General features: G+C 42.1%; 1 protein-coding gene across 1 annotated transcript in view; it reads left to right on the forward strand.

Moving 5' to 3' along the window:
• The window catches only part of ADAM12 (ADAM metallopeptidase domain 12), a 392674-nt gene that overhangs the window by 108865 nt on the left and 256666 nt on the right, over positions 1 to 27143 (forward strand). Inside the window, exon 3 of the mRNA XM_079899866.1 lies at positions 6828 to 6901. Within this exon, the coding sequence (XP_079755992.1) occupies positions 6828 to 6901 (74 nt within the window). The remainder of the gene's footprint in view (positions 1 to 6827; positions 6902 to 27143) is intronic.

Here is a 27143-nt window from a genome sequence, read left to right on the forward strand (position 1 = left end):
AAATATCAATGACTCATGAATAAACATTATTGTCATTTACGTAACAACTAAAAGGCCTCAAGCCAGAGACGCCCATTATGGTGCTGCAGTGCCCTCGTTCCTTACTGTGTTATTCTCCAGCTAATTCAATTTTGTCCTCTCTCAGTTCCACAGGGCCCATATCTTCCCGGCTATGGAACTGCTGCACTGATATTAAAGTGGTAATCGAGATCGCCTCTAAATATTCATAGCAATAAGTGACTCTCTCGTGCCCCGTGAGTGCCAGGGCAGCAGCCTGAAGCATTTATTTAGTGCTGGAGAGGGATCCAGTTATTTCGGAGTCCCTTGAACGCAGTATTTTATTTAATATTGTTGTTCTGCTTGAAAAATTAGGTCCCTCTGAGTTTCTAGTATCGGTGGTTGAGACTAATGACTTTGGCTCAGAACTGACCATTGTCTTTGAAAGGGTAACCTAGAAGTGGTGATGGGAGTGGACTTGGCTATTGACCCCGCATCTGATTTTTTCATGCAGTCCCCTTCCTTCTGCAGGCTCACTGCCACCTCATTTCAACTTCATGGTCAGGTTCAGATTTTTCTAAGTCATTGAAAATGGCTATCCTTTAAGGACAGAGAAACACCAGAGAGACGATATTGTGTATCATTCCATCCATCAGAGGAAAAAAAAAAATCATGAGCATCCCTGAAAAGTTACATTTATTGACTTGGGATATTTTACACCCATCATGGGTGAAATAATTTAAATTCAACTTTGGGTGAGCTCCCCTTTACACAGATTAAAGAATGACAGCCCAACATTTTGGAGTAAAATGTGAAATAAGATCACTTTTAAGATTCCTTTATTGTTGTTATAATATTGCTCGTAAGTAACAGATAGCAGAGAAAATAATTTACATTGTCATAGGATATCACTTAAGAGGTTATTGTGACTAAAAATGTTATTAAGGAGAAATAAATAAATAAATAAATAATAAATAAAGGCAGCCCAATGGATAATACTGAGAAGAAAAGAAAAAGCTGTAGCTAATCCAAAGATCACTTTTTAAAAATGTGTTTCTATTTCCAGTTAAGTGGGATATGCTGGGCAAGTCCATTGTGGGAAACCTCAGAAAGAGCACAGAGCAGCCGAGGGTCCGAGTGATGGGCAGCGGTCTCTGGCCAGAGCCTTACTTTGCAGACCCCTCTGGGCAAACCATTTGGGGGAGCCTGCCCAAACTCACTTCCACGAGGAGCTTACAAGGAGTGAGGCCTCAGAAGAAACTAAACCTGCCCTGATCATGGACTTCTAACTTCCAGAACTGTGAGGAAATAAATTTCTGATAGTTAAGCTACCCAGTCTGAGATATTTTCTTATTGCAGCCTTAGCAAATGAATACGGGGGGTTTCGAAGATTCTGGTAATATTTTGACTTTTCAGCTGGGTGGTAGGTACCCTGATGATTATTTTATTGTTGTTTTTTAAATTGTACTTATGCATTTTATATACTCTTTTGGATATACTTTTGCCAATTAGAAAAAAGGAATTATAATGACCGTCAAAACATTTCTAGCCTGCTGATAAGCATTTAATTGATTTATTCAGCAAATGCAGTTCTTTAAGCATTCAGTAAAGGACACGGTTTCATTAGGGCAATCAATGTCTCATTTTTAAAAAGGAAGGCTGTATTTAACGAACACTAGTTCGTCATCTCCAATGTCTAAAAATCAAAAGAAAATGGAATGAATACATGCTTTTAAACTAAGAAATCTAATGCAATGAGTGGTTTTGAGTTAAAATAGCTCTCTGTTCTTCTCCGTTGGTTTCTCCTATACCATTCAGATCTCAAGTAAAACATACAGGTAAAGCTCTTTCTACCACCCTGGGGGAAAATGTATTCATTTGAATATGTTAACATTAGAACGTTCTAACAGCTCCCGTAGGGACTTTATGTAGAATTAGTACCAATGTTCATGTTCAAGCTTAACTGAACTTTTCATGGGGGAAAAAGGGTGCTGCAAATATTTTATTTTTATTCACAAATATAATTGCCAGGATTTATCTTTAAAATAGTGATGTGTAAGAAAAAACCAAAAGTAAATAGTGATGTGTGTGTCCATATCTTAGGCTAACACAATTTGTAATTAAAGTAACTTTTCACACATATACATAAAACACATACAAATAAACAGACATATTCATACATACGCTCTTTGGACACATCTTGACAGAACATTGAGATGTATTTTTGTTCTAATATTTTATTGTAAGCATAATTAATAATCTTGTTTTTCTAAGATAGAATTAACGAGTACAAATTGCAGACCCTGGGGGCTTCCCTGGTGGCGCCCCTGGTGGCGCAGTGGTTGAGAGTCCGCCTGCCGATGCAGGGGACACGGGCTCGTGCCCCGGTCCGGGAAGATCCCACATGCCGCGGAGCGGCTGGGCCCGTGAGCCATGGCCGCGGAGCCTGCGCGTCCGGAGCCTTTGCGCTGCAACGGGAGAGGCCACAACAGTGAGAGGCCCGCGTACTGCAAAAAAAAAAAAAAAAAAAAAGCAGACCCTGGAGAGAACATTCTTATATGTGTTTGTAATTAAATTCAAGTGTCAGAAAATATAGGTAAATTTAGGTAAACGTCCTTGTGACGGACTCAAAAGCAAATCCAAGGCTGAGAAACACTTTTGTATGCTATATTAAAAACAAAAGAAGTGATGTGTGTTTAGGAATAGTGATATTGAATTTAAAAGTTCAGCAAACACTCAGAAACCTGTACAATTGTTAAAAACACCAGACAGTATCAAAATATAACAAGTAAAATTGTGGTTTTCACTAGATCACTGATGTTTGTATAGTCATTTGGTAGAATGAATCCATAAAAAACAAGATATGTTTAAACTCAGAAAATATACTTAAGCATCTTATGTATATGGAAATACAACAGTTTAACTCTCAAGCTTAAGTAACCACTTAAAAAATAATATCACCCCAGGGCTCTCCTGGTGGCGCAGTGGTTGAGAGTCCGCCTGCCGATGCAGGGGACGCGGGTTCGAGCCCCGGTCCGGGAAGATCCCACATGCCGCGGAGCGGCTGGGCCCGTGAGCCATGGCCGCTGAGCCTGCGCGTCCGGAGCCTGTGCTCCGCAACGGGAGAGGCCACAGCAGTGAGAGGCCCATGTACCGCAAAAAATAATAATAATATCACCCATCAATTAAAATTGAGAAGAGCTCTCTTAAAGGACATTAAAAAATAATCCATCTTGGGTTTGTACTTAATTCTATCCCCCGAAGGCACCAATATTAAAAATAGTCTAGTTCGTGGGCAGCTATTGGATGACGCAGGTTTTAGGTCTTTATTACTGACTCAGGCATGTCCAATGAAGATGGAAGTTTCTGTGAACTTGCTGTGAAGATGGAAATGTTCCACGTCTGGGCTGCCTAGCAGAGGTAGCTACTAACTACCTGCTGCTTTAGAGCCTTGAAATGTGTCCAGTGAGACGGATGAACTGATTTTTAATCTTTATTTTATTTTAATTAATTTAAATTTCAATAGCCATATGTATTAGACATAGGAAACTACAGAGAGCCATTCCAATGGCCTACCTAAAAATAAAGTGAGTGGTGTTTCGCGCTCTGTGACTCTGTCCCAGTTATATGGCATTAGTTAATGCAACTTGTGACATTTTCCCAAAACTCATGTGACCCAACAACTCATGTTGTTGCAGGTTTTGTTTCAATTTTGTTTCCTTTTAACTCATTATTTTCAGGTTGGCTGTTGGAGCTTGCAATCCATTTTCTCTTAAAACATAGTGGTGTGTGGTTTGTTAATTCATAGTAGAGCTGAAATGCTGTGTTGTGAAAAAAGTCCCTTGAGCTCTGGAGTTATAATAGTGTCTTTCAAATATGGAATGTTAGAGAACTACGTATAAACGTATTCTTCTATCCCTTATTCAAGCATAAGACCAAACAATCTTACAAAGCAAAGGCAAACAAAACCAATACACTGAAGTCAGCAGCACTGATTTAATGCGGATGATGATGTTTGCACAAGACTGACACGCCACTTGCAGCACCAGGGCAAGGCTACCCGGGAGGTGCAGGTGATCTGGAGTTTGTGCTGCCAGTTTCGTCCTGACCCGTCTCTCCTCCACTGTGCTCTTTATAAGCGGCTAAGGAACCTTTATTTCCGCACTGGGCTGTGATGGCATTTGGCCCTTGCTTAGCTTGGCTGCATCATTTGTGAATTAAACCCTCCTCTGCCCTTCTCACATCAGCCTAGATAGTCAGGCTGTCCTGCCCGGCCCCGACCTGATCACAGCAGCCATGGTGAGCTGGGTCAGGGTGGGTGTGGTCACGCTGGCTGAACTCTCTTTCCACATCATCAGAATGAAAACACAGCATTCATTTTTTTAAAATAAACATTAAAAATTTTAAGTTCTTTTGGAGAGAAATGCCCCATGGACATGTGAAACCTCCATTTGAACATGCTAGCTGGTGGTGGCGTTGGGGGGAGTTGGAATTGACACCCCCAGAATCACTGACGATGCCCAGGGAAAGGGGAAGCAAACGAAGAGCTTCGTAGAATAACTTTAGGATGGTACATCAGTTTGACTGGGGTAAGGACTCTGAATCATTGACTTGGGCTCAGCAAGAGAGAGTGTGGCGTGTTCCACCACCCCGTTAAGTGGGAGAGAAGCTGGGGTAGGGGTGTGGGTTTGGGGACACTGCCACATGGCTGCATTCCCAGGGCAGGGCAAGAACCTTGTTGGGATTTCTGGGGCAGAACAAAGAATATAGGTTCCTGCCCCCCACTGACAGCTGGGCACACACAGACTAGGGTTTCCTGGGGCCCAGAGGAGAGGAGGAAGATGGCGTCTGCCTAACAAGAGGGAGAAGAGGTTGGTAGAGTTGTTTGCCCTATTCATTGATTGATTCTCTCCTTCACCAAATATTAATTGAGCTTCTGTTATTTGTCTGGCACCTTCGTGGGTATAATAAACAAGTGGACCCACAAGTCAACATACTGAATTTTAATGAACAGGAAGGGAGTTCTTCCTTACAAGGAGGAAAAGGGCAGGAGACTGGGAGAAATACTAGCTGGGGAGAGGTGGATGTCATTAGACTGGGGAGTGAGGTAAGGCTTCTTTGCATCATTGACGTTTAAGCTGATACCGAGTAGCAGAGTTGGGAGAAAGCATTCCAGGCAGAGGGAACAGCCTGTGCGAAGACTCGGAGCTATGAAGGAGCTTGGTGTGTTTGAGGAGCGGGTGAGGTCAGTGTGGCTTAGAGCTGGGTGAGCGAGGAGAGCAACGCAGGTGGGTGTGGCGGGGCATGAAGGTCAGGCCATACAGGAGCTACAGCCCGCATTGAAGAGTTGGCATGTTCACTGCGGAGAACAGTATGGCGTTTTCTCAAAAAACGCTAAAAATAGAACTACCCTGTGATCCAGCAATTCCATTCCTTGTTATATATCCGGAAAAAACAAAAACATGAATTCAGAAAGAGAGATGCACCCCAGTGTTCATAGCATAGCATAGCAGCATTATTTACAAAGCCAAGATATGGAAGCAACCTAAGTGTCCATCAATAGATGAATGGCAAAAGAAGATGTGAGATATGTATATATGTGTGTATATATATGTCTGTATATATATACATATATATATATATACACATGCACATATGTACGTATGGGGGTGTGTGTGTGTGTGTGTGTGTGTGTATACACACAATGGAATACTACTCAGCCATAAAAAAGAATGAAAATTTTGTTATTTGTAGCAACAGGGTTGGATTTGAAGGGCATAATGCCAAGTGAAATAAGTCAGACAGAGAAAGACAAATACTGTATGATATCACTTATTTGTGGAATCTAAAAAATACAACAAAATAGTGACTATAACAAAAAAGAGAGCAGACTCACAGATACAGAGAACAAACTAGTGGTTACCAGTGGGGAGAGGGAGGTGGGGAGGGGCAACATAGGGGTAGGGGATTAAGAGGTACAAACTATCGGGTATAAAATAAGCTATGAGGATATATTGTACAACATAGGGAATATAGCCAATATTTTATAATAACTACAAATGGAGTATAACCTTTAAAAATTGTGAATCACTGAACTGTACACCTGTAACATATAATATTGTACTTCAACTATACTTCAATAAATATTTTTTAAAAAGAGTTGGCATATTATCATCAGTGCAACGGAACATCAGTGAAGGCTTGCCATGACCAGGGGTAGGTGGATGAGGTTGAGTTTTTAAAAATATCCTCCCATTGCCATTGGGGGATGAATGGGAGGAAAGCACAGGTCGATGTGGAGGGAGCGGGGTAGAAGGGTTTTGCAGCATCCCCATGAGAGATGATTGTGGCTTGACCCAGAGCAAGGTGGGGAGATGTCAGACCCGGACAACAGGAGCTGTGTTTTGGAGGGCGACTCAATAGGACCTCTTCATGGATCAGATGGAGTTGTTGAGGGAGAAGGACTTCAAATTTCTGACATGAGCAGTTGGGGAAATGAAGGTGCCTTCTCTAGAAACAGGGAAACCAAGGAAGGAGTCGATTATGGGAGATGGAAGTTGAGTCAAGAAGGATCCCAAGGGTACATGTGGCCCAAGGAAAGGAGTGCAGAGGCCAGGAATGCAGGTGTGTCAGTACCATCTGGGAGGGCGATGCGTCTTCCAGACTCTCGTCCTGCTTGTTTTGATCTCCTCCACTCAGGATCTCAGGATGGTCCCGGGAGGAGAATGTATTTTTCTCTCCCTCCATTGACTATGCCTACAGAGCATACTGAGATAACGGCACCTCGAAGGGAAATGATCTTCAACTGACTTCTCTTATTTCTCTTTCAGAATCATCCAGGAGTCTTGAATTTTCGAATACAGCTGGAAAGCAAAGAACTGATTGTAAATCTGGAAAGAAACAAGTAAGTCGAGTTAATTCCTGTTTATGACACCATAGGAGAAAGTTACAACGTGGGGACCGGAGAGTGCTGTGTAATTGATGTTGGCATTTAGAGACACAGAACTAAATGAGTAGATTCATAATCCGAATTTGGATGTGAGGCTGGAATTAACTTCAAAGAATGATCCAATGGAAAAATAATTGTATTTTATCACTCTAAAAGAGAACTTTCTAGCTCAGCAGGTTTTTCTCATAGTTCTGATGTTTCTTTTTTTTTCAGAGCCTGATGTTTCAAGGATAGAATTTAAGCATCCTCTGTTCTGTTCCAATAACAGTGTTCCATAATTAGTTGACTTTTGGCAGTTCCTGGGTTGTATAAGGAGAAACAGTTTCAAATGGGTAGAAGCTCTTTTTTCCTTGGGAAATACCAAGAGTTTATTTTATCTTTCAGACCTTGTCTCCAATGGTATGAAGTATTTATTTTATCTTTTGACTTAAAAATTTGGCCCTTTTTTTTTGAAAAATTATATATATTTTCAGAAAATGGTATTATATAGTTTTTCCTGTAGCACATGGATGTTATTACATATTTTGTATGCCTTCCCAGGAGAAAACTGTGCCTGGTTCAAGGCACAAGTAAAAATAACTCATATTCTTGTCATCCTTTATACTGCGGCTCTCCCCATGGGTTCCTCAGATCTAAAGGACCCCTACTATTCTAATTGATTAGTACCAGCAAAGAGTCGAGCTCTCCTAATAAGCAATCTGTATTTAAAGATATAAGTTCCCAAGTCACGCTTGATTCAAAATTGGAGTTTCTGTCTTCCAGAATTACTGGTCCCTATTTCTCACCCATCAGTGAAATGCTGCTTTTTTGCTGAAATGACAGTGTAGGTAAGACAGTTTCACTGAAATGAGTTCTGCCAGAGATATTGAGTCACAAAAATCTGACTCAGCATCTCTATGTGAACGAGTCAGATCACTTACTTATACTTACTTTGGTTTGAGGGTCCTGAGCAAATCAGATGAACGGGATCATGAATGGCCAATTCTAACCTTCAGTATCTGACACCATGGCCAACAGCAATTATTAAAAAATAGGTTTTAAAATGCATATGAATATACATTAAATATATATTTTAAATGAGCATATGTAACATAGCATGGCCTGCTTCTTGGGGGTCTGCAGCCTGCCTCTGCATTTCTTCCATGTTTCTCCCTCCCCATTAGATGGATTAAAAGCTTTTATGAGCAGTAAATAATGTGTTTTTAGCTTTTCTTGTGACTTGGTGATCTTAAACTAGAGGTTCAGGAATACATCTTGGATAATCAGGGGGCTGAACGGAAACCTGAATATTGCTTTTGATATGTCTCTCTTAGCAAAGTATATATTTTCATACTCTTTTTTTTCATGTAAGAATATCATAGGACATTTACATTTTCGTACACTGCTGTTTGTACGTGGTTTTGAAAATATCTCAGTGGACGAAACTTGGTATTCCTTGAAAGAGCAAAAGAAAATCAGGCTTCTGGTGGTGACGCATTTCCTCGCTGGGGTTTTAGGATTGGCAGCTGGATTTGGGAAGTGTCTTTATTGCGACCGTTCTTATTGTTAGCCTGTTGGAGGAATGTGGTAAATGGCACGAGTGAGACTGATCCTGGACCTTTACACGATAGTAGGGCTGCAGGGAGAAGAATGGAAATTGACTTAATAAAAACCTTAAGTTATTTGTTTTCACTCTACAAGGAATATGTATCCAATGCAAAAAAATTGAAAACTGTAGGGAAAAAAATCAAGAGTCCCCACCCCCAAAAAAAGTACCCCGGCCACCAAACACAACGTTGGTTGGCATTTTGGTGAATGTGCATATGGATTTTCTTTTCCTTGTAGAAAAGCCTTTGCTTCTTTGGTCTTCCTAGTTGATATTGTAGTCTGTGTGTAATATGATATCCTACTTCTTCATTTAGCTTTATAATGATGTCCTTTTCCGTATAGAAATGCATTCGAGCCCCTCTGGTTCTCTGAGTCTGTAAAGTGAGTTAATAGTCTTATTCATGGTTCCCTCTGAAAATGATTTACCTTCCATTAAGGCGGGTGGTATGGTGCAGGCTGACTACTAGGCAGTGGCTAATTTGTATAAAAGATCATTTTCAAAGGTACCTTAATTTGCTCACTTCCAGTCTGGGCCTTTCACAAAATAACCTCAAAATTAGAAAAGTTGTAAACTTAAAACTCTCTCTTCTTGGTTTATTTCTTTTCCCAACTTCACTGGCAAAGCATGTTTTAGAAAAGTATCTGGAGACGGTTTAATGTGTTCCTATAACATTTTATAGCTTTATTTTAATTATCCTACTTATACTCATTGTGGAAATTTCATTCTGTTAAAAATGACATTTTCAAACTTAGAGCATGGTAATATGACTGTTTTAATCATCCACTTCCAATCCATTTCCACCAGTTACTTCAGTATAACAAAGTTTTGAAGACGGTGACATGTCTGTTCCATAAGCACTTCACTTTTGAAATGATGAATACCAAAAAATTCTACAACTCTCTAGGTAGAATGAAATGCTTGTATGCGACTGGTTGGTTGTCAGGTACAAAAGGTGATCAACCCATCCAAAATTAAAAATTCAAGTAGAATTTTTAATTTGCGTAGCCTTTGGCCCAGTAGATCCAATTGGAGAAGTTATCCAAATGAAGCTATAAGAACCCAAAGATAAGTGGACGAGGAAGCAGGATAAATGTAAATATTTAACAACCAACAGAACAGAGAGCCCGACCAGTCTGAAGGTAACCTGGTCGGTACCCTGCTTCAGAGTCTACGGGGGGAATCAGCCCTGTGTTCAAGGATGTTCATTGCAGAAAGTTTTACCTACAATAGGTCAATAGGAGATCGATTAAATAAGTTATGACTCAGCTATGAAATAATACTACACAGTAGTACATCTAAAGATGATGATGGAGATTTTTATTATTGTAAATAGCATCGATAGTATGACCGCTGTGAACGGCACGTTGGATAGTAGTTTACATGGCATTCAGCTTTTATCTTAAAATTATACTCACGTACATGTATGCTCGAAAGATTTGGACATTTACTTTCTTTATTAATGTTTTACAACAAGAAAATATTGCTCTTAAAATTAGGAAAACTTTTTATTTTGAAGGAAAAAAAGCTGCTCTAAAAGCTTGAAAATGGTTGTAATGAAGAATGTTGAAGTATTTACTATTTATAAAAAAGAAATGAGGGGCTTCCCGGGTGGCGCAGTGGTTGAGAGTCCGCCTGCTGATGCAGGGGACACGGGTTCGTGCCCCGGTCCGGGAAGATCTCACATGCCGCGGAGCGGCTGGGCCCGTGAGCCATGGCCGCTGAGCCTGCGCGTCCGGAGCCTGTGCTCCGCAACGGGAGAGGCCACGACAGTGAGAGGCCCGTGTACCGCAAAAAAAAAAAAAAAAAAAAAAAAAAAAAGAGAATCTTGAAGAGAGAGGATATAGGTATATGTGTAACTGACTTACTTTGCTGTACACCTGAAACTAATACAAGATTGTATAGCAACTATACTTCAATAAAAAATTTTTTTAAAGTGGTGGATGTTAGGAAGGCCCCCAGCAATTTTCCAAGGGCTAAAAAGCTCTACCCATGGACTATATCCAGAAATCTATTTTAAGTAAAAACCTGCTTTAAAATCATAACCAATATAAAGGTGTCTTCAGTGCTTTCAATCATAAAAATCATCATGTAAAGCAAATGCAAAAAGAGAGTCACCTAAGTAACCCCACTCCAAAACTCTTCGTGTGTAAACCAATTCTTCATGAAACAGGGCTGAATTTGTATTACATGGTTGTTTCAGGGAATCTATTTTATTTGCCTTCTAGCATCTCTAATTTGTGCAGAGATCAGATGCTGTTCACTTAAAATCTGTTTGTAGAGCCATAATTGAATGTTTAAAGAAACTCAAAGCTTCCCTGGAGAAGCATTTTTCATGATGTTGCTGTCTGCCTATGGAACTGCGGGAACCAGCTTTACAAGTTCCGTAACTCTCCTGGATCCCCATGGATACCCAGGCCATTCCTTAAACAGGTTCTCTGTGCAACTGCATCTTTGATCAAAATGCTTTATTGGACAGGCTGGCCAGCTTAGACATCCGTTTTTCCGGTTTAGGATAATTAAAACTGATGGCGGTAGATGATTCCCACTGAGCTTTCTGTTTTCAAGCCCTGTCCATCACTGGTTGAAGGCAATTGCCGGGGGAAGTCCACGGCCCACTTGATTTATATTTGGGGCGTCTCTGAGCTAGAAGAACTTTGGCATTGACTTTTCTTCTGCCTGGAATAATTCCAGACATCTCTTAGGGGGCCACTCTAATTAATATTCACTCCAGAACAGTTGCAGAAAGGAGCATTTTAAATTTGTCAAACATGGGCATAAATATTTGAGAAGGCATTTGTTGGACGGTATCTCAGAATATCATGATGTAGGGTAGAGAAATGCAGCCAGTGCAGAGGTGGGACCGGGTGGATTAGCAGTTGTCTGAATAACTACCTAGAGGATAGTAATCCGTTGTTCAGGTTGAACCAAATCGTGTTGGACAGCTGGACTGAGACTGCTGTCAGTGGCTGTAGGACGGTGTACAGGACCTCATCCTGGCCCACAGTTTTGTCAGCCCATCGCTATGAAGACGTAAAAGGTGTGCTGATCACATTTCTTGGCAACGCAAAGCTGGGAGGGGATAACTGTGCTCTGCGTGGCAGAATCTGGATCATGGAGATTTTAGCAGTTTGGATCAATGGGCCGAAACTAACAAGATGAGATTTAATGGGGATAAATGTAGAGTCCTATTCTTGGGTTAACAAAAAAATAAATATTGTTACGTGCAGAAGGAAATTGACTAGTAGTTCTTGCGAATGAGACATGAAAATTCAATGTGAGCCCCTGAGGCCATGCGACTGCTGAAAGGTGGCTGCCACCTGGGTGTGCGCAGGTTCCTGAGGTGGGTCCTGGACTGGAGAGGCCACCATTCTGCTGTGCATGACCCCGGTCAGGCCACATGCAGAACCCTGCCCCCTGCGCTGTTTCAAGCACGACGTTTGAAAGCTGCCTGCCACCGTTCTCGCCTCCACTATTGGACTTTCATCACCTCTCCCACCAGCTAGAGATGTCCTCAAGGTCAGGGGGCAGGGTCTTTACTTCCCCCTCCATCCCCTTCCTTGTGGCCTGGCCTGTGGTGGGCACTCTCTGAGTCCTTAGCAAAGAGTGAAGGATGGGACGTGGATGGCCTGGATCAGGCCAGGAGTGAGTCAGCAGGAGGTTAAAGGTCTGTCCTGGGTGGTGAGAGAAACTACCTATTCAAGGAGAAAGCTTCTGGAGAGAATGCTGCGGCGGGAGTCAGGAAGCCAGGTTCAGAAACCCAGCTTTGCTTCCAGCAACAAGATGCTTATATTTTCTCTGTTTCCTCATCTGCGAAATGGAATAAACGTCTGTGTACAGTCAGTGCCAAGAGGTTAGAGCTCATGTTCTTTCTGATGATCGGGTTTGAATGATTCAGTGACGTATTCTTGTGGACCCAGTGATATTAGTTATTTCACCCAATTGTATCCTTGGCTTCACTGTAACTGTGTCCTGTTTTAAATGTCCTAAATTAATAGAGATCAGGTTATGACTAATCTGTACCCGTAAGTCTTGACGCTGGTCGAACATCTAATTCTGACGAGAGCTGGAAAGGATTCGTGTGCTAATCCTTTGGGCTCCTGTTGTTGTCATGGTCTTAACTTCACAATCTTGACATCCTCAGGAATTAGAATTTTAAAATCTTTGTTTGTGTGCAGAGTGCTATTTCTTTCCATTTCTACTCGTGCAGAGGAAGCCTCACCTGCCTGTCAGAGCCTCCAGCTTTAATTTGCCTGGTGGTTCTAATTATTGACTAAACTATTGAAGGGAAAACTGTATCATAGAAACTTTACTATCTCATCTTATGTGTTTCTCTCTCAACTTCCCTTCCGCCATTCACAAATCTTATCGGTCTTTATCAATTCAAATGATTCCTAATGTTAATCAACAATAAATCAAGAGACCATTTCTCTTTTTACTTAGTCATTTATCCACAAACATTTTTTTTGAATTTATTTTATTCAAGTATAGTTGATTTACAGTGTGGTGTTAATCTCTATTGTATAGCAAAGTTATTCAGTTGTACATATATATGCATTCTTTTTCATATTCTCTTCCATTATGTTTTATCACAGGATATTGAATATAGTTCCCTGTGCTATACAGTAGCGCCTTGTTGTTTATCCATTCTCTATATAATAGTTTGCATCTGCTAAACTCAAACTCCCAATAAATCCCTCCCTCAACCTCCTCCCCCTTGGCAACCACAAGTTTGTTCTCTATGTCTGTGAATCTGTTTTGGTTTCAGAGATAAGTTCATTGGTGTCATATTTTAGATTCCACATATGAGTGATATCATATGGTATCTGTTGTTCTCTTTCTGACTTCACTTATACGTTAATCTCTAGTTGTATCCATGTTGCTGCAGATGGCATTATTTCATTCTTTTTTATGGCTGAGTAGTATCCCATTGTATATATGTAGCACATCGTCTTCATCCATTTATCTGTTGATAGACATTTAGATTGTTTCCACGTCCTGACTATTGTAAATAGTGCTGCTATGAACATAGGGGTGCATGTATCGTTTTGAGTTATCGTTTTGTCCGGATATACGCCCAGGGGTGGGATTGCAGGATCATACGGCAGCTCTGTTTTTAGCACAAACATTTATTTCATACCAGACACTACAGTTGGCACTGCTGATAGAGTCATCAACAAGGTAAAGTCCTTGTCCTCTTGGAGGTCAGTCAAGGAGCCCAGTGCTAAACAGGTCATCAGAGGACCATACTGAATGACAGTGGTGCTGAGAGCTTAAGAAGACAAGCAGGAGGCCCAGCCTGGTTCAGGAAGGAACCATGCAATGAAGCAGCATTTACGCTTTACATGAACAGGGGTGAGCCAGGTAAAGGAGGGCAGAGCGTAGAGGGTTCTAGAGAGAAGGATGTGCATACGGAAAGTTCCCGAAAGCAGGGGAAGGAACGTTGAAGTGTTCTGGAAATGAAGGTCCGTGTGCTGGTGAGCAAGAGGGAGATGGGGAGAGAAGAGTGGAAACCAGTCCATGTGGGATCTTGGGCTCCATGATAAGACCTTGTATTTTCTCCTAAGAACCATGGTGCCTCATGGAAGCAAGGCCTGTAAGCAGGGCACTGACTCTCATAGAAGGGAATAGATGAGAATGTTCTGGACAGAGAATGGACAGAAATGGATGGGCAGTGGAATGTATGGTGTAATATGGAAAGGAAGATGTCAGGGATAATTCTTATACATGAAATGCTGGAAGAACAGTGATGCCCTTTGATCAGAAGAGAGAACCCTAGGAAAGGACCAAGAACTTGCCATTTGAGCAGGGGCCAGGGACACAAAGATGTGGATCGTGGTGGCCATGGTCCTCTGGGCCTTGGGGGAAGGTGGACGTTTGGGCCTCACAGAATCCACTCTGGAGGTGACCTGTGGAGTGTTCCATGTGGACCTGGCATTTCTTTGGGATCCATGGGTGTTTGCAGCAGTGGCTGGGGCTCTGAGCTGGAGAGCATGAGCCTGCGGTGGGTGGAACTTCGCGAGACATTGGCCGTGGCCTCGAGAGCATCTGAATAGCCATCACAGCCTCAGGCAGTGTCACTGCGTCCTGCATTTTCCAGGCGGGAGCCAGGTGGGGCGAGCCTGTGGCCTCTGGGCTCGCTCCCAAGCCCAGTTCTGTGTCCTTCTTACGATCTGTCTCCAAGCAGTGGGTATGCCCCTCCACCAGGATCACGCACAGACTCTTACTGTCCTTCAAGTCTGGGGCATTTGAGGACCACCTGGGGAGCTTATTCCAAAGACAGATGCCTGGCTCCGCTTCTCTCTATTGAAGCAGCATCCCCAGTGATAGGGCCTGTATTCTGTATTCCTCAAGGAGCTATATTCATGCTTTAATTAGACAGCCATTGGCCTCACGAAGCTATTTAAATTAATCTTAAAAGATTAAAACTTTAGTTCCTTGGTCACACTAGCCATGGTTCAAGTGCTCTGTAATCCCATTTGGCTATAGGAATGTTTCCATCATGGCGAGAGGGTCTGTTGGACACAGCTGGCCAGCTCCTTCCAGTTTGCGGTCTTGGCTGACGCGTGGCCAGTGGGAATGTTCTTTCCTACAGGGAGTCACACACTTCTTCAGGTTGCCTAATTCCTGCAGCTTAATAAGCTTCATCCCTCACTGTAGGGAATCGGGCAGTACCAGAGGGGTCACATCTACACCTTGAAGAAGTCAGGAAAGGATGGGAGAAAATTCTCTAAGCATGACTGTAGACTCATGGATTTGACGCCAGCTACGCGGACATCAGCGATCTTGTAACTAGACCAAACTCCTTCCGGTTTCAGTTCCAATCTCTCAGCCTGAACATTTAAGATCTTTCTAATTGGGCTAAATTTTGTTCCCTGGATAAGAACTAAATTCCCTTGAGCTTCCCTCCTCACGGCAGTCTTTGAAGTTATACAGACACTGGAAAAGGTCAGAACAGCATTTTTAGAGTTTTTGTTCTTCAACCTGACTTAACTTTAAAGAGCCTAAATCAGTTAAGATCAACCTTTTCAAAACGGTGCCCCTCTGGGTGCCAATTTGAGAACGTGGCAGCCTTGAGCACCTTCTGTGAAGTTAGAAGGACTTGAAAAGGGCATTTGATATGGAAGTGGGTCTCCATGTTTAATTACGTCACTTGTCGTCTTTCACTTCTTGTGCTGTGGGTGTATGATTTGCTGATGAAAACCCTGCTGTGTCCTCGGGGTTCCTCTCCAGAACCGCATCCCAGATGGATAATAATGGCTGTCCTGACCATTTCCAGATGGTCTCTGGTGGCCTAGGGGAGAGCTGATGCTGGCTTTGTGGTTGTCATTTCACTGTCCCCTTCCCTGCCGGGTGGCCAGGGGTGATTGTGTGCAGGTGCTATACAGGCTGGTGTATTTATGGCAAGTCTCTTGCCTTTTTCTAGTTGTCATGTCCTCAACAGAAAGACCATGATGCTTCTGTTTGTGTGACATAATGACTCTTCATTGATCACATGAGACAATAAATAAAACTAACCCTGCAGAGAGCTTGAAACACTTTGGTTTGGTTTGATTACTACATCTAAGTCTTTTTTTAATATATACGTTCCTGGTTCCTTTTTTTTTCTTTTAATTATTGCAATTGACAACTTGTAATCCTTGTGAGTGAAACCAGGTTGCTTGCCCAGTAGAATTTTCCACATTCATGATTTTGCTGACTTCATCCCCATGGTGTCATGTCACCCATTCCTCTGTCCCCCGTGTTTTCTGTTAACCAGTAGTTAGATCTACAGCCTTGAGCAGATTCAGGTTCTGGTTTTTTTGGCAGGACTACATTGTGAGGGATGCTGCATCCTTTTCTTGCATCACATCAGGAGTTCTGTGACCTCTGCTTGTCTCTTTTTTGAGATGTTGGATGGATCTCTGGGTTCAGGGATCATTCTAATGCTTCCATTGTAAAGCTGCGCACCAACCTTTAGCTGCCAGAGTCAGTGGCCAGTAACGATGAATGCCTAGATCAGTTCTCTGTTTCGGTCTAGCAAAGGGGGTGATGTTCTTATTCTATTGTTCCTTCATCTGTTAGCTGGAATTCTTCTAGAGAAGAACTTTTCCTCATCAACTCCTGGTTTACCCCGAGGTCCGAGGGGAAAGGCAGGATACTCTTGAGGGAACACCGCTAATCATTGCTCTGCCTTTGCCTGTCGGTAGTCACTGTATTCCCCAAACTTAGCACCTCACTCTTGGGGGTTCATTCCACAGCCTCTTGTTGAGCACCCACATTTGTGACAGACTCCATGAGGGTGCAGAAGTGTGTCTGAGCCTATCCCTGAGCAGCTGCTGGAGTGCAGGTTTCAGCCTAACTCTGAAATCACTCCATCGAGACTCTGATTTTCTTGTCCTTTTAAAATCAAATGCATCTGGGCTTCCCTGGTGGCGCAGTGGTTGGGAGTCCGCCTGCCAGTGCAGGGGACGCGGGTTCAAGCCCTGGTCCGGGAGGATCCCACATGCCGCGGAGCAGCTGAGCCCTTGAGCCACAGCTGCTGAGCCTGTGCTCTGGAGCCCACGAGCCACGGCTGCTGAAGCCCGCGCACCTGGAGCCCGTGCTTCACGGCAAGAGAGGCCACCGCAGTGAGGGGCCCACGCACCGCAGGGAAGAGTGGCCCCCACTCGCCGTGACTGGAGAGGGCCCACGCGCAGCAACGATGACCCCACGCAGCCAAAAATAAATAAATTTTTAAAAAATCAAATGCGTCCCAGCATCCTGTGTGGAAGCAGATGCTCAGGGGGTAGAATAGGAAAGCAGAATCTGGCCCCAGCATCACTGGCGTGAAAACCAGAGGTCTGAATTGGAGTCCAGACATTGCCTGTCCCTTCAAGGGCTGTTTCCATGGCAACAACAACGGCAAATTAAAGCATCTGTTTCCTTGGCAAGCAGATTTAGTCACACTGGAGGAAAACGGCAGTAAATTCCTCAAAGATCTGTGGCCTGAAAAGATGCAGAGGCTAGCCACACGTGTTCAGGTACACCTGAGAAAAGTAGAAAGAGGACGTCTATCTAAAAATGTTAGGAAATAGTCACTTCTTTCCTCTCAATGTGCTGGTGGATTTCACTGTGGGATAAAGTGGATTTAACATAAGTGGAGAACAAGAGTTTCTTTATTTTTTTATGATTTTCTTCCTTATGAAAAACATGTGGCAGATAGAAGATGATATAAAGCCAACCTCCACAGCAGGGAAATTATTTGGGGAGATGATTTATTTAAGCACAGAGTTGTTTTCACAGCCCTTCTAAGACTACCTCTTCGGTCTCAACTGGCCTAGAGGATTTTATTGGTCAGTTTCTTGGTTTTCTTTGAAAAATCTGACAGGCTCCAGTGGAGATTCCCTCTGTGCTATGTTGGCGGCCAAGCAGCACCCATGTGACAAATGTCAATGCTACAGAAGCTCCCTTGGGAGCTCTGGGATATGGTTTTTTTGTTTGTTTCTTCTTTGTGTTTTAGTTTAAATTTTGCCCCTTTTATTTTTACATCATGCAGAAAATTGTTAACTCCATGCATAGACTTTGACTACTAAAGGTCTGTATTTTGGACAAACAATTATTGCTCCAGATTCTACCAGTTGCCTACTGAATGTTATTTCTTTCTTTCTTTTTTTTTAATATCTTTATTTGAGTATAATTGCTTTACAATGGTGTGTCAGTTTCTGCTTTACAACAGAGTGAATCAGTTATACATATACATATGTCCCCATATCTCTTCCCACCTGCGTCTCCCTCCCTCCCACCCTCCCCATCCCACCCCTCTAGGTGGTCACAAAGGACCGGGCTGATCTCCCTGTGCTATGCGGCTGCTTCCCACTAGCTATCTATTTTACGTTTGGTAGTGTATATATGTCCATGCCACTCTCTCACTTTGTCCCAGCTTACCCTTCCCCATCCCCGTATCATCAAGTCCATTCTCTAGTAGGTCTGCATCTTTATTCCCGTCTTGCCCCTAGGTTCTTCTGACCTTTTTTTTTAGATTCCATATATATGTGTTAGCATACAGTATTTGTTTTTCTCTTTCTGACTTACTCCACTCTGTATGACGGTCTCTAGGTCCGTCACCTCACTACAAATCACTCAGTTTCTTTTTATGGCTGAGTAGTATTCCATTGTATATATGTGCCACATCTTCTTTATCCATTCATCTGTTGATGGACATTTAGGTTGCTTCCATGTCCTGGTTCTTGTAAATAGATCTGCAGTGAACATTTTGGTACATGACTCTTTTTGAATTATGCTTTTCTCAGGGTATATGCCCAGTAGTGGGATTGCTGGGTCATATGGTAGTTCTATTTTTAGTTTTTTAAGGACCCTCCATAGTGGCTGTATCAATTTACATTCCCACCAACAGTGTAAGAGGGTTCCCTTTTCTCCACACCCTCTCCAGCATTTATTGTTTCTAGATTATTTGATGATGGCCATTCTGACTGGTGTGAGATGATATCTCACTGTAGTTTTGATCTGCATTTCTCTAGTGATTAATGATGTTGAGGATTCTTTCATGTGTTTCTTGGCAAACTGTATATCTTCTTTGGAGAAATGTCTGTTTAGGTTTTCTGCCCATTTTTGGATTGGGTTGTTTGTTTTTCTGTTACTGAGCTGCATGAGCTGCTTGTAAATTTTGGAGATTAATCCTTTGTCAGTTGCTTCATTTGCAAATATTTTCTCCCATTCTGAGGGTTGTCTTTTGGTCTTGTTTATGGTTTCCTTTGCTGTGCAAAAACTTTTAAGTTTCATTAGGTCCCATTTGTTTATTTTCATTTTTATTTCCATTTCTCTAGAAGGTGGGTCAAAAAGGATCTTGCTGTGATTTATGTCATAGAGTGTTCTGCCTATGTTTCCCTCTAAGAGTTTGATGGTGTCTGGCCTTACATTTAGGTCTTTAATCCATTTTGAGTTTATTTTTGTGTATGGTGTTAGGGAGTGTTCTAATTTCATTCTTTTACATGTAGCTGTCCAGTTTACCCAGCACCAATTATTGAAGAGGCTGTCTTTTGTCCACTGTATATTCTTGCCTCCTTCATCAAAGATAAGGTGACCATATGTGCATGGGTTTATCTCTGGGCTTTCTATCCTGTTCCATTGATGTATATTTCTGTTTTTGTGCCATTATGATACTCTCTTGTTTACTGTAGCTTTGTAGTATAGTCTGAAGTCTGGGAGCCTGATTCCTCCAGCTCCATTTTTCTTTCTCAAGATTGCTTTGGCTATTTGGGGTCTTCTGTGTTTCCATACAAATTGTGAAATTTTTTGTTCTAGTTCTGTGAAAAATGCTAGTGGTAGTTTGATAGGGATTGCATTGAATCTGTAGATTGCTTTGGGTAGTAGAGTCATTTTCACAATGTTGATTCTTCCAATCCAAGAACATGGTATATCTCTCCATCTATTTGTATCATCTTTAATTTATTTCATCAGTGTCTTATAATTTTCTGCATACAGGTCTTTTGTCTCCTTAGGTAGGTTTATTCCTAGATATTTTATTCTTTTTGTTGCAGTGGTAAATGGTAGTGTTTCCTTAATTTCTCTTACAGAATTTTCATTATTAGTGGATAGGAATGCAAGAGCTTTCTGTGCATTAATTTTGTATCTTGCTACTTCACCAAATTCATTGATTAGCTCTAGTAGTTTTCTGGTAGCATCTTTAGGATTCTCTATGTATAGTATCCTGTCATCTGCAAACAGTGACAGCTTTACTTCTTCTTTTCCAATTTGTATTCCTTTTATTTCTTTTTCTTCTCTGATTGCTGTGGCTAAAACTTCCAAAACTATGTTGAATAATAGTGGTAAGAGTGGGCAACCTTGTCTTGTTCCTGATCTTAGTGGAAATGGTTTCAGTTTTTCACCACTGAGGACAACGTTGATTGTGGGTTTGTCATATATGGCCTTTATTAGGTTGAGGAAAGTTCCCTCTATGCCTACTTTCTGGAGGGTTATATCATAAATGGGTGTTGAATTTTGTCGAAAGCTTTCCCTGCATCTGTTGAGATGATCATATGATTTTTCTCCTTCGATTTGTTAATATGGTGTATCCTGTTGATTGATTTGTGTATATTGAAGAATCCTAGCATTCCTGGGATAAACCCCACTTGAACATAGTGTATGATCCTTTTAATGTGCTGTTGGATTCTGTTTGCTAGTATTTGTGCATCTATGTTCATCAGTGATATTGGCCTATAGTTTTCTGTTTCTGTGACATCTTTGTCTGGTTTTGGTATCAGAGTGATGGTGGCCTTGTAGAATGAGTTTGGTAGTGTTCCTCCCTCTGTTATATTTTAGAAGAGTTTGAGAAGGATAAGTGTTAGCTCTTCTCTAAATGTTTGATAGAATTTGCCTGTGAAGCCATCTGGTCCTGGGCTTTTGTTTGTTTGAAGATTTTTAATCACAGTTTCAATTTCAGTGCTTGTGATTTGTGTGTTCATATTTTCTATTACTTCCTGGTTCAGTCTCAGAAGGTTGTGCATTTCTAAGAATTTGTCCATTTCTTCCAGGTTGTCCATTTTATTGGCATATAGTTGCTTGTAGTAATCTCTCATGATCCTTTGTATTTCTGCAGTGTCAGTTGTAACTTCTCCTTTTTCGTTTCTAATTCTATTGATCTGAGTCTTCTCCCTTTTTTTCTTGATAAGTCTGGGTAATGGTTTATCAATTTTGTTAATGTTCTTGAAGAACCAGCTTTTAGTTTTATTGATCTTTGCTATCGTTTCCTTCATTTCTTTTTCATTTATTTCTGATGTGATCTTTATGATTTCTTTCCTTCTGCTAACTTTGGGGTTTTTTTGTTCTTCTTTCTCTGATTGCTTTAGGTGTAAGGTTAGTTTGTTTATTTGAGATGTTTCTTATTTCTTAAGGTAGGCTTGTATAGCTATAAACTTCCCTCTTAGAACTGCTTTTGCGGCATCCCATGGGTTTTGGGTCATCGTGTTTTCTTTTTCATTTGTTTCTAGGTGTTTTTTTAATTTCCTCTTTGATTTCTTCAGTGATCTCTTGGTTATTAAATAGTGTGTTGTTTAGCCTCCATGTGTTTGTATTTCTTACAGATTTTTTCCTGTAATTGATATCTAGTCTCATAGCGTTGTGGTCACAAAAGATACTTAAAAGATACTTGATATGATTTCAATTTTCTTAAATTTACCAAGGCTTGATTTGTGACCCAAGATATGATCTATCCTGGAGAATGTTCCATGAGCACTTGAGAAGAATATGTATTCTGTTGTTTTTGGATGGAATGTCCTATAAATATCAGTTAAGTCCCTCTTGTTTAATGCATCATTTAAAGCTTGTGTTTCCTTATTTATTTTCATTTTGGATGATCTGTCCATTGGTGAAAGTGGAGTGTTAAGGTCCCCTACTATGATTGTGTTACTGTCAATTTCCTCTTTTAGAGCTGTTAGCGGTTGCCTTATGTATTGAGGTGCTCCTATGTTGGGTGCATAAATATTTACAATTGTTATATCTTCTTCTTGGATCGATCCCTTGATCATTATGTAGTGTCCTTCTTTGTCTCTTGTAATCGTCTTCATTTTAAAGTCTATTTTGTCTGATATGAGAACTGCTACTCCACCTTTCTTTTGATTTCCATTTGCATGGAGTATCTTTTTCCATCCCCTCACTTTCAGTCTGTATGTGTCCCTAGGTGTGAAGTGGATCTCTTTTGGACAGCATATATACGGGTCTTGTTTTTGTATTCATTCAGCCAGTCTACGTCTTTTGGTTTGAGCATTTAATCCATTCACATTTAAGGTAATTATCGAAATGTATGTTCCTATTACCATTTTCTTAATTGTTTTGGGTTTATTATTGTAGTTCTTTTCCTTCTCTTGTGTTTCCTGCCTAGGGAAGTTCCTTTAGCATTTGTTGTAAAGCTGGTTTGGTGGTGCTGAATTCTCTTAGCTTTTGCTTGTCTGTAAAGATTTTAATTTCTCCATCAAATCTGAATGAGATCCTTGCTAGGTAGAGTAACCTTGGTTGTAGGCTTTTCTCTTTCATCACTTTAAATATGTCCTGCCACTCCCTTCAGGCTTGCAGAGTTTCTGCTGAAAGATCAGCTGTTAACCTTACTGGGATTCCCTTGTGTGTTATTTGTTGTTTTTCCCTTAGAGCTTTTAATATTTTTTTCTTTATATTCAATTTTTGATAGTTTGATTAATATGTGTCTTGGCATGTTTCTCCTTGGATTTATCCTGTATGGGACTCTGTGTGCTTCCTGGACTTGATTAACTATTTCCTTTCCCAGATTAGGGAAGTTTTCAACTGCAATCTCTTCAAATATTTTCTCAGTCCCTTTCTGTTTCTCTTCTTCTTCTGGACCCCTATAATTTGAATGTTGGTGTGTTTAATGTTGTCCCAGAGGTCTCTGAGACTGTCCTCAATTATTTTCATTCTTTTTTCTTTATTCTGCTCTGCAGTAGTTATTTCCACTATTTTATCTTCCAGGTCACTTATCCGTTCCTCTGCCTCAGTTATTCTGCTATTGATCCCTTCTAGAGAATTTTTAATTTCATTTATTGTGTTGTTCATCTCTGTTTGTTTGGTCTTTAGTTCTTCTAGGTCCTTGTTAAACGTTTCTTGTATTTTCTCCATTCTATTTCCACAATTTTGGATCATCTTTACTATGATTATTTTGAATTCTTTTTCAGGTAGACTGCCTATTTCCTCTTCATTTGTTAGGTCTGGTGCATTTTTGCCTTGCTCCTTCATCTGCTGTGTGTTTCTCTGTCTTCTCATTTTGCTTAACTCACTGTGTTTGGGGTCTCCTTTTCACAGGCTGCAGGTTCGTAGTTTCCATTGTTTTGGGTGTCTGTCCCCAGTGGCTTAGGTTGGTTCAGTGTGTTGTGTAGGCTTCCTGGCGGAGGGGACTAGTGCCTGTGTTCTGGTGGATGAGGCTGGCTCTTGTCTTTCTGGTGGGCAGGTCCACGTCTGGTGGTGTGTTTTGGGGTGTCTGTGACCTTATTATGATTTTAGGCAACCTCTGTGCTAATGGATGGGTTTGTGTTCCTGTCTTGCTAGTTGTTTGGCATAGGGTGTCCTGCACTGTAGCTTGCTGGTCATTGTGTGGAGCTGGGTCTTGGCATTGAGATAGAAATCTCTGGGAGATTTTCATCATCTGATATTAAGTGGAGCTGGGAGGTCTCTTGTGGACCAGTCTCCTGAACTTGGCTCTCCCACCTCAGTGGCAGAGCCCTGATGCCTGTCTGGAGCACCTAGAGCCTGTCCTCCACACGGCTCAGAATTAAAGGGAGAAAAAAAAAGAAAGAAAGAAGTAAAGAAAGAAAGAAAGGAAAGACGGAAGGAAGGAAGAAAGAAGATAAAATAGAATTAAGTAAAATAAAATAAAGTTATTAAAATAAAAAATAATTATTAAGGAAAAAATTTTTAAGTAATAAAAAAAACCAAAAATACAACAGACAGAAGAACCCTAGGACCAATGGTAAAAGCAAACCTATACAGACAAAATCACACACAGAAGCATACACATTCAGAGAAAGAGAAAAAGGGAAAAAATATATATATCATTGCTCCCAAAGTCCACCGCCTCAGTTTTGGGATGATTTGTTATCTATTCAGGTATTCCACAGATGCAGGTACATCAGGTTGATTGTGGAGATTTAAGCCACTGCTCCTGAGGCTGCTGGGAGAGATTTCCCTTTCTCTTCTTTGTTCACACAGCTTCCGGGGTTCAGCTTTGGGTTTGGCCCCGCCTCTGCATGTAGGTTGCCTGAGGGCATCTGTTCCTGACCCGACAGGACGGGGTTAAAGGAGCTGCTGATTCGGGGGCTCTGGCTCACTCAGGCCGGTGGGAGGGAGGGGCACGGAGTGCGGGGCAAGCCTGCGGAGGCAGCGGCCGGCGTGACGTTGCACCAGCCTGAGGCATGCCGTGCATTCTCCCGGGGAAGTTGTCCCTGGATCCCGGGACACTGGCAGTGGCGGGCTGCACAGGCTCCCCGGAAGGGGGGTGTGGATAGTGACCTGTGCTGCAAACAGGCTCCTTGGTGGCGGAAGCAGCAGCCTTAGCGTCTCATGCCCGTCTCTGGGGTCCGCGCTGTTAGCCGCGACTCGCGCCCGTCTCTGGAGCTCCTTTAAACGGCGCTCTGAATCCCTTCTCCTCGCGCACCAGGAAACAAAGAGGCAAGAAAACTTTTCCCCGGACTCCCTTCTGGTTAGCCGTGGCGCACTAACCCCCTGCAGACTGTGTTCATGCCGCCAACCCCAGTCCTCTCCCTGCGCTCAGACCGAAGCCCGAGCCTCAGCTCCCAGCCCCGCCCACCCCGGCGGGTGAGCAGACAAGCCTCTCGGGCTGGTGAGTGCCGGTCGGCCCTGATCCTCTGTGCGGGAATCTCTCCGCTTTGCCCTCCGCACCCCTGTGGCTGTGCTCTCCTCTGCGGCTCCGAAGCTTTCCCCCTCCGCCACCCGCAGTCTCTGCCCGCGAAGGGGCTTCCTAGTGTGTGGAAACCTTTCCTCCTTCACGGCTCCCTCCCACTGGTGCAGGTCCCGTCCCTATTCTTTTGTCTCTGTTTATTCTTTTTTCTTTTGCCTTACCCAAGTACGTGGGGAGTTTCTTGCCTTTTGGGAGGTCTGAGGTCTTCTGCCAGCGTTCAGTAGGTGTTCTGTAGTTGTTCCACGGGTAGGTGTATTTCTGATGTATTTGTGGGGACGAAGGTGATCTTCCCGTCTTACTCTTCCACCATCTTGAAGCTCCTCTGGGATACGGTTTTTATGTGCAGTTTTCACAAAGGAAGGAATTATTAATATTTTTAGTAAAGTCCTGATGCTACTGTACTTTAATATTTACAAAATATATAGAATGTTAGGAGGTTGGTTAAATCAAAAAATATATAATTACCTTAAATGTAAAAAGCACTATTCCTACAGTTTGGGGCTTCCCTGTCGGCGCAGTGGTTAAGAATCCACCTGCCAATACAGGAGACACGGGTTCGAGCCCTAGTCTGGGAGGATCCCACGTGCTGCAAAGCAACTAAGCCCGTGCGCCACAACTACTGAACCTGCGCTTTAGAGCCCGTGAGCCACAACTACTGAAAGGTGCAACTACTAAGCCCGCATGCCAGAACTACTGAAGCCCGTGTGCCACAACTACTGAGCCTGTGCTCTAGAGCCCGCGAGCCACAACTACTGAAACCCGCAACTACTAAGCCCACATGCCATAACTACTGAAGCCTGTGCGCCTAGAGCCTGTGCTCCGCAACAAGAGAATCCACGGCAATGAGAAGCCTGCACACCACAACAAAGAGAAGCCCCTGCTCGCCACAACTAGAGAAAGCCCGCGCGCAGCAACGAAGACCCAACGCAGCCAAAATTAAATTTAATAAAAATTTTTTAAAGTACTGTTCCTGGGCTTCCCTGGTGGCGCAGTGGTTGAGAGTCCAGCTGATGCAGGGGACACGGGTTCGTGCCCCAGTCCGGGAAGATCCCACATGCCGTGGAGCGGCTGGGCCCGTGAGCCATGGCCGCTGAGCCTGCGCGTCCGGAGCCTGTGCTCCGCAGCGGGAGAGGCAACAACAGTGAGAGGCCCACGTACCAAAAAAAAAAAAAGTACTGTTCCTACAATTTAACAACTATGTTTAAATACATTTAAATTATAAATCAAATAAATTATCTTACCAAATAGAGTGATGCTTATGAGTTGATTACATTACTCCTTGTATTCTAAAGACACTTCTCCATCTAAAAGCCTATATTTTTACATTGGACCGTAGATTACCTATGTAGACATTATACAAATCTCTTTTTGTTTAGAAAATTATTCAAAACAGACACTTTTTCCAAAGTAATTTTTGCAAATTAGAAGCTAAGTATAATCCTTGATATAGATGGGAATATATTAATTAGTTAATTAATTAATTGGTTTATGCCCTCTCATAGTCTAGAGAAGAATCAAGGTTACTAAAAAGAGACACAAATTAATTAATTGACTTTCTCCAGATGTATAGAATATCCCCTCCCCTGATAAACTAATGCTTTTGCATTTTATTCTGTTTTCAGAGCAGTGATTCTAGTTCATATTGATAGAAATTATGAAGTTGACCATATGGGGAAGAGTGATGTATGCCTGTCATTGCTTTACTTACTAGTTTTTCAAGTGAAAAGATTTAGTCTCCTCCTTCCATGGAGAAGGAAAGGTGGTTCACTCTGTAAGATTTGTAAGGTTAGGCAAGTTCATCAACCTCTCTGTTCCTTACTTCTCTCCTCTGTAATCTGAAGATAATGATGCCTTATCAGCTTGGGGCCTGGATCGGAGGGTTTTCAAAGGGCACGTTTTCACTCCAAGATCAGTGGCCTCAGTAATTTCCTGAATTAGCATATGTACTTGCTTCACTCAGAGGAATTCTTGAACTGATCATACTGCTTGAACTATCGTACTGCTCCTTTTGAACACGTTTGTGTTCTCCTTCCCTTCTGATTTCCTTGGTTAGAAATCCTAATTGATTTGCAGAGGGCACTGTCATTGGAAGGAGCTTAAGGAAAAGGATCACTGTTTGTTGCCAAGGACGAGAACTGACTAAAATTTTGATGAATTAACGTCTTTTTTTTTTCTTTAATCATTGGCATGGGATTCCTGAAAGTGGAAATAGT

This window comes from Stenella coeruleoalba (genome assembly GCF_951394435.1).
Source record: "Stenella coeruleoalba genome assembly, chromosome: 16".
Taxonomy (NCBI): domain Eukaryota; kingdom Metazoa; phylum Chordata; class Mammalia; order Artiodactyla; family Delphinidae; genus Stenella; species Stenella coeruleoalba.